General features: G+C 54.8%; 1 protein-coding gene across 2 annotated transcripts in view; it reads left to right on the forward strand.

Moving 5' to 3' along the window:
• Window positions 1-12,076, forward strand: part of DPYSL3 (dihydropyrimidinase like 3) — a 29,615-nt gene that overhangs the window by 7,412 nt on the left and 10,127 nt on the right. Inside the window, exons 1-6 of one of the 2 annotated variants that reach the window (XM_062627748.1) lie at window positions 2,149-2,273; window positions 8,126-8,214; window positions 9,763-9,947; window positions 10,974-11,138; window positions 11,235-11,296; window positions 11,416-11,496. In XM_062627748.1, coding sequence (XP_062483732.1) covers window positions 2,235-2,273; window positions 8,126-8,214; window positions 9,763-9,947; window positions 10,974-11,138; window positions 11,235-11,296; window positions 11,416-11,496 — 621 coding nt within the window. In that variant the 5' untranslated portion in view covers window positions 2,149-2,234. Of the gene's footprint in view, window positions 1-2,148; window positions 2,274-8,125; window positions 8,215-9,762; window positions 9,948-10,973; window positions 11,139-11,234; window positions 11,297-11,415; window positions 11,497-12,076 lie in introns of those variants that run through there. The other variant, XM_062627747.1, reaches the window with a different exon arrangement.

Consider the following 12,076-nt stretch of genomic DNA (forward strand, 5'->3'; position numbering starts at 1 on the left):
CGTGAGAAGGGTTGTTCCACTGTTGTAGCTGCGTTTGTCCTGCATGCGGTGTGAGTCTGGATGTGTTTCTGGGTGGGGTTTGGGTCAGTTTTCAGCCTAGGCTGGCTCTTCTGAGGCTTGGAGAAGGCAGGTGTCAGCTGGGAAGGGAGCCACAGAACAGGGACCTGGAGGCTTGGATTGGGTGGGAATGGGAATGGTAATGAAAGGGGCATGCATGCTGCACTCTAGCCCTGCCATGCCTTCTGAGGGAGGTGGTCATCCACTGGAGCTGGCAGGGGATAAACGTGCTCCTGTCTCCCATTATGAGCTGGAAGAGTACTGTCATTTTAAAATAACTTCCATTTGACCGTGCTTCTTGTTGAGAATGTTTTGAAGCACACGAGTAATGCCTCATTGATGCACCTGGGGAGGTCCTATGGAAAAAAAAACACTTTTTGTCCATTTTGAATGTTTTGGGCCCAGGCAGCACGTTTTACTGTGATTTGTGTGAGCATCATGTAGTGGCCAGGTGGGGAGCACATCTCTGCAAAAGAAGGGTCTGAAGTCACCTTGGTTGCCCGGCATTCATGGGGCTTGAGCACTGTCCGAGTGCTCAGGTCATCAACATCTGCCCTCATAGTCATTTTGGTAGCTAATTAACTGCTGCTGTTTCTGTTACTTCAGACAAAATAACATGGTGCCACCCAGCATGGGGATACTCTTAAACTTGCTGGGAGATGGGTGAATGAAGTTTCAGGATGTTTGGCAATAGGCATTGAGGGTCCCTGCATTCCACCCTCAGCCAGTCTCATTTCAGTAGAAACCAGGACCTGTTCTTGAAGCGTCGCAGCATCGTGGCACCACAGTTCAGTCTGGTACCTTACCTCCTCCCCATGTACTACTCAGTTGCAGAGGCTCTGGCACAGCGCTGTGGACACTTCCCTGCCCGTGGATCCCCAGGGAGAGGAAGGCTTCAGCCCATCTCTTGCCAGCTGCAGGGTGCAGGAGCTGGGGAAGAGGAGGCAGTGGTCCAGCCGCACCACGCAGCCCTTGCAGTTTGCAGGCTCTCCTAGTCCTGGCAGCAATAAGTAATATTCTTGAGAAGCTGCTGACTTTAAGCCGGTGAAATCTTTCTCTATTTAGAGTAAATATGTATCCAGTAAAAGTTTCTAAGAGCTTCAGCGCACACAGAATAACAAACTCTGTGAGTAGTAAAAGCCTTGGGCTGGATCACTGAGCTGATGGAGGCATCAAAGCTTGTGTTAAGGGAGGGCTGCCACACCAAGCTGTGTACTCAGACCCTTCAGTAAGGGGAGCGTATAATTGATGCCATGGAATGTGCCTCCGCGCTGAACCCCACAGCAGAGCAGTGCTCAGGACAGGCCAGGCGGCCGTCACCCACTTGAGAGCTTTGTAGCGAAGCCGGCTGCAGGGTCAGGGGTGTGCCATGAAGGTTGCTTTGCTTGTGCACATGCTGGTGAGCAGAGTGCTCTGTGGATTCCTGCAGTTACCACAAACCGCAGTTACGTTGAAGTTTGGAAAACAGAGGGGAGGGTTGGGTGTTGATCGTCCAGGTCAGGGTGCTAGAGAAGAGCTGGAAGTTGCCCTGTGTAAGGTTGGCTAGTGGATGCCGTAATTGTGTGTCTCGGCATACGCTGAATACCTGTGACCTTCCCGCCTCGATCACAAGTCCTTAGCGCTGCCAGCACTCGCAGTGTTTCCGCAGGACACGCGATTCCCGGGGCAGACGCGTGGTGCATCTTACTGCTCCTTGAAAGTCTCCCACTGCTGTGCTTGTGACTCGAGGCTGAGGCTGACCCGCGTGCCACAGGACCACGGGCCCGTTCTTCCCTCATGGGAAGGTGTCAGCTCGCGCCGAGCCGTTGGGTCCCTGCTCCCCCGGTGACCGTCGCTGCGCCCGGGTGCAGACCCGGCCCCGCTCGGTGACCCCTCCGCAGCCACCCCGAGCCCCGGGCTCCCCCCGGCGGAGGAGCCGGGGCCTGGCGGCGGGGCTCTGCGCGGTGACCGGGGCCGGCTGCGGGCTGGGCCGTACCTGGTGCGGGGAGCGGAGCCCGGTAACGCCGCGCCGGGAGCGGCGCCCGGTATCGAGATGCCCCCTGGCGGCCGCGGGCGGCGCTGTGGGCGGGGCGGGGCGGGCGGTGTCCCCGGTGGCGGCGGGCACGGCGGGCTCGGGCTCGCCTTTGTGCGGAGCCGGCGCGGAGGGCGGCGTTGGGCCGGGCCGGGCAGGCAGCGCCATGTCGTACCAGGGCAAGAAGAACATCCCGCGCATCACGGTGGGTGCCGCGGGCGGGGCGGGGCGGGGGGCGCTGCCGGTGCCGAGCGCCCCGTGGGGCCGGGGTCGGTGCCCGCCGGGGCGGTGGCGTCGCCGCGCAGACAAAGAGCCGCCGCCCGCGCAGGTGCCCCGGAGCCGCGGGGGGGACCCGGGCTGCGCACGGCCGAGCCACGGCGGGGTCAGTCCGGGGGAGAAGCTGCTGCGGCGGACGGTGCCCGGCGGCGCCCGCTCCCGGAGCGCTGCCCGCGGCCCCGCCGGCAGCCACCCCGCCTCCCGCGGAGGTGAGCGGTCCCGCAAACCCGCCGGGCGGGCGGGCGCCCCTCCGAGCGCGGCCCGGGCTGTCCCGCAGGGCGTTCCCTGCTCCCGGTGCTGCCGCGTCAGGTGCGGCTGCGGCTCGGGGACCGCACCCAGCGCAGCCCGGCCGCGGGGCGCTGTCCGGCATCTTCGCTTCGGGGACGCGGGGAGCCCGGTCCCGAGGCCACCGCGGCCCCTCCGGGGCTTCCGTGCCTCCCGCGGCGGCTGCAGCACCTGCCCGCCCCCCCAGAGGAGGCTGCACCATGCTTTCTTCGGGGAGAGCGGTCAGGGCTTTCGTTTCCCCGGTGCCTTGTCGCTGGTTTTACATGGCTCCCGATTGTCCTTCTGAGGGCGGCTTTGGCCCCTTGGAGGAAAAAGAAAATCGAAGCACCCGCGTTTCATTATTCTTTTTAATGTACAAATGTGAACAAAATGCTCCCAGAGAAGCACAAAGATCGTTAACGCTGTAAAGAGAAATTCCTTTGTCAACCCAGATTCAGTTGCTTTAATAAGCGATGTTGCCACTATGCACATCTTGTCTTTCCTGTATCCTTAGACCACCATGATGATAAGGACATTGCTTCTGCAGGTGGGATTTCCCTTGTTCTCTGGGGCGTCTCTACAATGACCTTTATTCTGTTAGGCTTTACTAATATGCAGGGCTTGTTCTCACTCCTGTGGGATCTGGCAGAAAATTTCTCCCCTCAGTGGTAACAAAATCTCTCAGGTTACTTTATTTCTCCCCATTAAATCCTTTCCTCTGCCTGCTGAAGCTGAATGCGCTATGAGTGAGTGGTGTCTCCTCTAACTCCTGCAGCTTGGTTACCAGTTTGGGGACTCTCTTTCCCTGTTCTGCAGCATTATCGTGTCGTGGTTGGGTGGAGAAGATGGCTCAGGAATTCTGTCAAATGACCCATATGCTCTGAACCCACCCCTTGAGGCCCAGGGAAGCCGAGAAGTGAAGTCAGGTGTCTCTGTTTTAGAGGGATGGCAGAAGGAATATCTCAGATACGGTGTCTCTCCTGGAACAAAGCCTCTTCTGTCCCTTTCTGCAGGTTGTGCCCCCTCTTTTTCCCCCCGGGCATTTGTTTGACTGTTTATTCCTCCTGAGGTTTCCACCCCAGAATCTGTTCTTGCACATCAGGACCTTTGTGACTTCTGGGATGGTAGATTGTCAGCTAAGCTGCCCTCGTTAGGAGAGAGACTTTAGGGACTGTAATGTGCCATTAGGGCATAAGATACCTGAGAGACCTTTAAAGCACCACAGTTGGAGGCAGGTCTGGCATGTAGCTCACCTGTAGATCTCAAATCTGATAGTACTGCCGTGACAAAGCCTGCAAATGAAGAGAGCCCTGGTTTTACCAAATAACGGTTATCAGAGCTGTTGTTTGAATCAAAATTGCCCAGTCTTTCTGGTTTGGTCACACTATCGAGGTAGACTGGAGTTCCCATGTGTTTTCTGGGTGTGCGCCATGCCTATCCCATTCCACTGCCTGTCACAGCCCAGGAGTGGCACCTCTGAGATGTCTCTGGCACCTCTAAAACCAGTGAGGTCTGTGTGGGGATCTAGCATGTGGTGTTGGGTGCAAGTGGGGAGAAAAGCCTCAGTTACTGACTAGGTGGATGTTGGCAATCTGGCAGCCATCAGTCTGGCATTTCTTGCCATGCCCACAGGCTGTGGGGGATCACTGAGTGTAGCTGGTGGCTGCCCTCAATCCCTGTGGTTCCAGCCAGAGGTTTTTGCATGCTGTTGTGTGGTGCATTAGTAAGGAGGAGACATCCAACTACTGATGAAACACCATGGCAATTAGTGTCTCTTATCTTACAAGAGAAAGAGTAGTAAGGCCATACACCTGCTTCCATGCATTATACTCTGGTGCTTTGTAAACAAGGTGAGCCCTATTCCTGAGTGGTTTCAGTAGCCTTCTGGAAGCTGCAGCCTCCCTTCTGCAGCATTACACTGAGAAGTGTTAACAGACCCCCTGATGTTTTGGGATCTCAAATGACTGGATGATGCTTAAGAGCATCAGGAGCAGAGTGTGGGCATGAGGGAATGAGCAATGGTTTTGAAAGCTTGGTCCCAGGAACCAACAGGCGGAGAGACAGGGAGTGCTCAGCAAAAAGGTTTTCTGGCAGAGCACTTGTGCTGGTGGTGATCCTGCCAGGCTTTGGCAGGGCTCTGCTGGAAGATGCTTCCAGGTGTGGCCTTGTGGGGCAGAACCTGGGCCTGCAGAAATGGATGCTCAGGAAAGGTACCACCACACTGGTGACAAGTGGGCTGTTGCTGGCTGCGTGGAGACTTGTTGAGGCACAGTCAGGGGCTGGGCTGGAGCTGAGGTGCCCTGCAGAGGCTTCTCCCAGGCCAGGAGAAAGGTGGTGCCCCTGGAGCCTCTGAGGATGTCTCCATCTGCTAACAATGGCTGATGACACAGACTGACACTGGCTGGCGGGGAGATGTGGTTGTGGAGATGCACAAATGAGCCCTGGCAGAGGAAACAGTGCATTTATTGTAATCTGAGGCTGCTCTGGCTGCAGAAGCTTGTCTGTTAATTCAGACTGGTTTCCTTGTAACTGCTTTATTCTCTTCCTTTCTTGTTCACTGCCTCTGAACGTCTGGATGCACTCCTGGTTGATGCCAGGGCCCATGGATGTGGTACCATTTGGCTTTCACTTATTTTATGCTATATTTCTCCCTCCACGCTGGGTAGCTGCTGGTGCAGCCTCCCTTCTCCCCTGCGGCACGGGGGTGTCCGGCAGATAGGCTCAGGGCAGCCCCTGAATGAATGCCTTGTTCCAGTTCCAGCATGATGGACCTCACAATTCTGTGTACTAACAGAGTTAGCACCGAGCAGCATTTCACATCTGCCACAGAATGACCGTTTGTGTTTGCGGGCAGGCACATCTTCTGAGTTCATATTAACAGCTTATTCTGCAATTGTCCAGTGCTGCAGTTGCCTGGCCCCAAGCTGCCCGTCTGTGCCGGTCTCCCTTTGCTTCCCCTTGCCTGGTGTGCAGGGAGAGGCAGGGCAGCATCAGCGTTTGCTGGCACTGCTGCACGAGTTGGGGAGGTTTAAAGGGTGTGGGCAAGACAAAAATAAAAGAAGGAGGCCCAGTCATGTTACTGGATCTGAGACTTTTTCCTTCGTGTAGGTTAGGTAAAGCCAAGGAGGATCTGCCAGGGCATGGGGAACTGCCTCGGTGGGAGAAACTCTGTGTATGAAATATAAAAACCAGTCTTCTTCCCTGTGTTTCTAACCATGGACCTCATTCGTCCATAGCCGATGTCCGATACTTGGTAGTTGTTTGGTAGTTTCTATGTTTCTTATACTGCTACTTAAATACTCACTATTTGCATCCATGGGAGCCAGGGTTCAGCTGCCTGCCCGCTGTGACTGACAGGCTGTAAGCAACTGGCTGTGGTCACACGTGGCTCTTTTAGGGGTTTCTGAACTAAAAATCACAGTCTTGTTGGTGAGATGACAGTTGGAGAGACACAAAAGGAAGGACAAGCACCCTGCGCTGGGCGAGGAGGAGAACCAGTGGCTTGTCAGCAGCATTTGTTGGTGCCTGGGGTCTTCAGCCCCAAGGCTGAGCTTTCCCTGGTGTGTGCCCGTCAAGGAGAGGCGGCTGAGAGCTGGCCCAAAGACCTGGCACTTCCAAGCCAGTGCTGTCCTCCCCCATCTGTGCCTGGGGAAAAGATTTGCACAGAGGGTGGTAGTGAAGGTCCCCCAGCGCAGCAGTCAGCGCTGGTATCTCCGTGTGCAGTTTGTGATTTGTTAAAGCTGTCTCTTTAAAGGAGCTGTGCAGGAGGTCTGTGACCAGCATCGTGCCCTTACTTCCAGACTTTCCTTCCCCATTAGACACCAAAGTTCCGCTAGACCTTTGTGCTGACGTGCAAGCTTAGGTCAGGAGAGAAGAGGAGCTGACCCCAGGTCTGCTTGTGGGTGGGATGTGAACAGGGGAACAACTCGATCCTGCACTTTTCCTGGTGGGAGGCTCGGCTCCTGATGGGCGTTAGGCTGTGCTGAGCAGGGAAGGTAAATCCCAGTTGCTGGGACTCTGGTTGCTGGTCATCCGTACGGCCGTGGAGAGGCCCTTGCCTGGGAAGCAGGAGGGACGGTGGCCTTCCCGCTGCACCAGCGCTGAGCTGCAGCCACGCCGGGCGTTCTCGTCCTTTCCCCACCCAGTTTCTTTGTCTCCTCTGTGAGGATGAGATTGCTGTAAAAACGCACGTGGGTCTCCGGGCTTTGGCTGCTGCAAGCTGCAGGAATGCAGGGGATTCTCGTGCATCCTTCTGTTGCCAGGGAGGAAGCTGCAAATTACCACCACTGGGGTGATACGCCCAGGAATCACCCCGGGGGGGCAGATGAAGAGCAAATGCAGGGCCCTGTATAGGAATTAATTGTGCAAGAGCTTCACAGGGTGAGGCTGGTGTGTGAGCCCTGCTGAAGGCTCCTGTCAGCCCTGGTCCAGGCTTGCACAGTGAAAGGGGGGTGTACTCACATGCCAAAACCTGGGCTGTGGGCACCAGGGGGGAGCTGAGAGGAAAATTAGGGGAGCTTGAGAGCTGGAGGGTTGTTGGAAGCATTTTAAGCAGTCAGGAAAGCTGTATTATTCTCTGGAGCAGCACAAGCAGCTTATGTCACCCAAATACACGGTAGCCCTGTGTGCGATGGGGCTGTTTGCCCCTGTACAGCCTGCAGCTGGGGTTTGGGCTTGTGCACGTGAAGGTAGAAGAGCAGGACCTTGACCTTCCCTGTTCCTCCTCCCCACGAGACAGTTCCCATTCTCTTCCATCAGTGCGTGCCTGGTTGCCCAGGTCCACAAGTGTGAATGCAGAAGAGCATAGAGCAGTTCTGGTTTGGGTGCTCCTCTGCTCCCTGGCTGCCCTCCTTTGGCTGCTGGCCACTCTGGGTCAGTAAAAGGAGAACAGAGGAGATGGTAAATGATGAGATCGTTCAGTGCCTTCTGGGTCTGGTGTAGAGCTGTGTCATTGTGAAATGCCTCAGAAGGACTACCCTGAGCATTGTAGTGAAGGCACAGGTTCTAACAGCAGATGCATCATCTTCAGGGCTGCCTGTCATGTTGGTGGTCTTCTCAAGGGGGTAACAGATGAGATAGAAATTGTCTTCTTTAATGCAACTGATTTTGTGTGGTATTTGGATAAAATTTAAGGACATGCCCTTAGTAACTAACTTGCTCTAAATGCTGGTATGTGGCTTGAGCTGCCTGCAGATGTGCATAATGACCCGGTGTAGGCAGCTTTTGACTTCTCTCTGTCTATCTTATGGAAACATCTTTGCTGTGTCCCCAGTGACTCTCCTGTCCACTCATTTCTGCCTCAGGTGTTTCTGGCAGCACCTGCTCCACTCAGAAGCAGCCCATAGGATTGAAAAAGTCATAGTCTTGCTCTTGTCCTGTTGTTTCAAGTGTCAGTACAGAAGTAAAGTTTCTGCTGTCTGATGCTGTAGGATTGCACCCAGGGAGGGCACTGCCCTGGCTGCTGAGGAGTGTCTGTGTTCTCTGCTACTGACAACTGCTGTGTCCTTCCCTTCACAGAGTGATCGTCTCCTTATTAAAGGAGGGAGAATAGTCAATGATGACCAGTCATTCTATGCTGACATTTACATGGAGGATGGCCTCATAAAGTAAGTATGGGACTTCTGTTATCCACATCTCCCCTTAAACTGGTTTCAGGTTGATGTTTGTTTTGGCTTTTTGTGGACGTGGTCTGTATGCAACTTGCCAACCGCTAAAACTTGATAGCCCTGGATACCTCTGCTTAGAGGCTCAGCTCTCTGCAGTGTGTGTGAGCACGTATGTGATTGCCTGGTGTGTTTGTGTACAAACTCCAGTGACCGAATTGCAGTTGGGCTGGAGACTTCGTGATACCGTGTCCGTGGTGCAAAGCGGGGCTGTATTTTGATGAGGCTGTTTATAGCTGGTGACCAGAGCATTTGTGCCCAGGCAGGGCTCAGAGCCAGCTTCAGGTCTTGCTATGGCACAGACTTTCTGGGTGTCCTCAGGCAAATCTCTTAGCCTCATCTGCAGCCTGGAAGTCTCAGAATCATTGCCTTGGGACCAAAGTACTCTTACAAGTGAATTCTGGTAAGAATACACTGAGCGGTTTAAATCTTTTGGTGATGATTCATCTCAATAGAAGCAGTGGAAAGAGCTGCTGGTTTATTGCTGTGAGGACACTGGAGTGAGCAGCTGTGTCCACAGAACTTCTGCAACTCTAAGGAAAAAGAAAAAACAGGCCTGCAAAGTGGCTGAAGTTGAACAAAATGTGAAAATGGAATTTGCTCCTCATCTACCTCCCTGGTGTGCCAGGGAAAATCAGAGTTTTTCACCAAAATCAACTTTACTTTTATCTTGATTTATCAGGGAAGACTGAGGAAGGCTTCAAGAAAATAGGATTTCTGAAAGAAGAGATTTGAAAGCTGAGTGCTACATATGGACAGATAAAAGGATTGAGGGGGCAGGGGGCTGAATGGAATCCTGAGGTTTGGGTGACCTGGCCTGAAGGAGGGTGGGTATGCCTAGGAAGGAGACTGTTGTGTGCTAGAACAGTACAAACCCCAAAGGACTATGATGGTATTTTAGGTTATGAGTAGATGTATACTGGAGCTTTTTAGGTTTCCTCTTTTCTGAAGGTATTTTTAGGTACTTGGGGTTTTAGCTGCCTTCCCTATGGTGTGGCCGTGCTGATAGCAACGATGTCTCTCAGGGGCATCAAGGAGACAACATGAGAGGGGAGGTCTTTCTCTGTAAGTAAGCCTTAGACTTGAGCCACCTTGAGGTGGGCAGAAGGATAAGGGAGAGGAGAGATGAGGGGTACAGCTTACTGGAAGCAGAGCTGGTGGTGTGTCGCGTGGGCATGCACCCTGGGTGACCAGGTAGGACTGCTCCCCCAGCCCAGTGCCTGCCCAGACAGCAGGTGCCATCCCGGACACCACCAGAGCAGTCGGTCAGATAGCAGCCGCGCAGCGCGTAGGTCTGGGCAAGGCAGTTTTGCTGCAGTGAGGTGGTGTCACGCTGCGGGCTCCGGCAAGCCCAGGCCTGGTGTGGGGCAGAGTGGGTGCGTCTGCTGGCTGTGGTCTTGCCCTGGCTGCTCCCCAGCCAGCCGTTCACTCATTATGTTGTGGCTGGCTTTCCTTCACGTGGGCCTCACTGTCTTGGTGTGATCTCATCAGGCAGATTGGAGACAATCTGATTGTCCCGGGAGGGGTCAAAACCATAGAAGCCAATGGGAAGATGGTGATCCCTGGAGGAATCGATGTCCACACGCACCTGCAGATGCCATACAAGGGGATGACAGCGGTGGATGACTTCTTCCAAGGAACGAAGGCGGCCCTGGCTGGTGGAACCACCATGATCAGTGAGTGCAGCAGCAGGTCCTGTACATGGCAATACCCAGCACTCTTGGAACACTGCCCAGTTATTTCTTTTTCTCTTTGCTTTTCTCAGTCATCTTTGCTTTAAAGGTCCACGGCATTGTGCTCATCTTTTCTGTGCTCTCTGACAATGCAGTCTAGAGAGTGAGGACTGGGGTGAATCTTTGGGATCCTTAGTAATAGTGAAATGGTGGGCAGGAGGTTTGCATAGGGCCCCTTGCCCTTGCGAATCCTGTGTTCTGTAGTGCTTCATTGTCTGCAGCCACTGGTGCCCTGGGACCCTCAAAAAGGAGCAACGGCACAGTTTTTTTCCCCTGTTAAATAAAAATAGGGCAGCATGATGCTCAGATGACTCTGAGCAGAAGAACAGAGCAGTGTCCTGGTACCCGGCACTGCTCAGAAGTAAACAGTGCTGACGAGAAAGGAAAGGGAATTCTGAGGTCCTTCCCTGGAGGAGGACGTAGTTGTGCACGGGTCTGAGGTCTGGGTTTTAGTGCTGTGCAGGTCACAGGTATGCGCACTGCAGGGTTTCTTGGGGTGCAGGAGTAACTGTGGCTCCTTCCAGCAAAGGGGTGGGCTTCCTGTCCTCTCCCATTGGCTATTCTTCCACGGGACCCAAAAACTGACTGTGTGCAATGGGCTGTGGCAGGGCATGGGGATGGCGGGGTGGGCAGTAAGAGGTGCATTAGGGCTGCAGCATGGGAGGAGGCTTTGTGTTAACGGGGTGGGAGTGGGGGTGAGGGAGGACGAGGACCTTCAGCTGATTTCTCAGCAGAAGCCTGTGAAAGGCCCTGGTCCCGTGCCAGAGGCCATTAAGCAAAGTGTCCGTGTGCTTCCCTGCCAATAACTGCGCTTGGAGGAGCCCGGGCGCTCCGTGGAGGCGATGGGGACCTCTGGGGAGCAGCACCGGTGCTGCTGGGAGGCGAGCGGGGATGGCAGCGGCGCGCGGGGCCTGGCGCGGTGGCTGCGGGGAGCCCTGGCCCAGCCCGTGCCCCGTGGTGCCGCTGCAGTGGACCACGTGGTGCCAGAGCCCGAGTCCAGCCTGGCCGAGGCGCTGGAGCGGTGGCGGGAGTGGGCTGACGGGAGCGCCTGCTGCGACTACGCGCTGCACGTGGACGTCCCGCGCTGGAGCGACCGCGTCCGGCAGGAGCTGCACGCCCTCGTCCAGGACAAAGGTTTGGCTCCCACTGCCCACGGCTCCAGGGGCCCGAGCGGGACCCTCAGGAGCGAGAGCCCCACTCGGCCCCCTCTCCCCTCTGCTCTGCCCCTAGGAGTTAACTCCTTCATGGTGTACATGGCCTACAAGGATTTGTACCAGATGTCGAACACTGAGGTGAGACCTCGCTTGTCACCTTGGGCACGGGGCAGCGGGGGGACGGCAGCTGTGCGGGTGCAGCGCGGGCCAGGGCACTCCTTCTGCTCCTCAGGCATTTTTCCTTCTCTCTATTTTAGCTGTACGAGATATTCAGCTGCCTGGCAGAGCTGGGTGCCATAGCTCAAGTTCATGCTGAAAATGGTGATATAATTGCACAGGTAACAAACTCCGCTTATGGTATGCAGGGACTGAAAATTCATTGCGGGCAGATTTGGTGCGGAGCATTAGCAAAATGACTCTGGAGCTGCACAGTTGTCTTCTTCAAGGGGATCTCTTGCTGCTCAGCAGCAGTGTCAAATTTACCAAGACTTTCTGCTGTATTTGTGCATAAGCAAATCTGAAATAGTGAATTAGCACTTATCTAAATAGAAGAGAGTGCCATCGAGTATGGTACGTTCACTCCAAGCACAGCTCTTTTTCAGTGTGGAGAGGCAGAGACCTTTGCCTTGCACATAATCAGCTAAAAGAGCTGAAGTGTATTGAAAAGTGCCATGACAAAATGAACATGAGCTGGCAGTGTGCGCTTGCAGCCCAGAAAGCAGCCGTATCCTGGGCTGCATCAAAAGGAGCATGACCAGCAGGTCGAAGGAGGTGATCCTGCCCCTCTGCTCTGCTCTCATGAGACCTCACCTGGAGCATTGTGTGCAGTTCTGGTGTTCTCAGCATAAAAAGGACATGGAACTGTTGGAACAAGTCCAGAGGAGGCCACGAGGATGATCAGGGGACTGGAGCACCTCC

The sequence above is a fragment of the Pezoporus occidentalis genome, unplaced genomic scaffold, assembly GCF_034315485.1.
Source record: "Pezoporus occidentalis ecotype Australia unplaced genomic scaffold, CSIRO_AGI_Poc_V1 ctg305, whole genome shotgun sequence".
In the NCBI taxonomy this organism is placed as follows: Eukaryota; Metazoa; Chordata; class Aves; order Psittaciformes; family Psittacidae; genus Pezoporus; species Pezoporus occidentalis.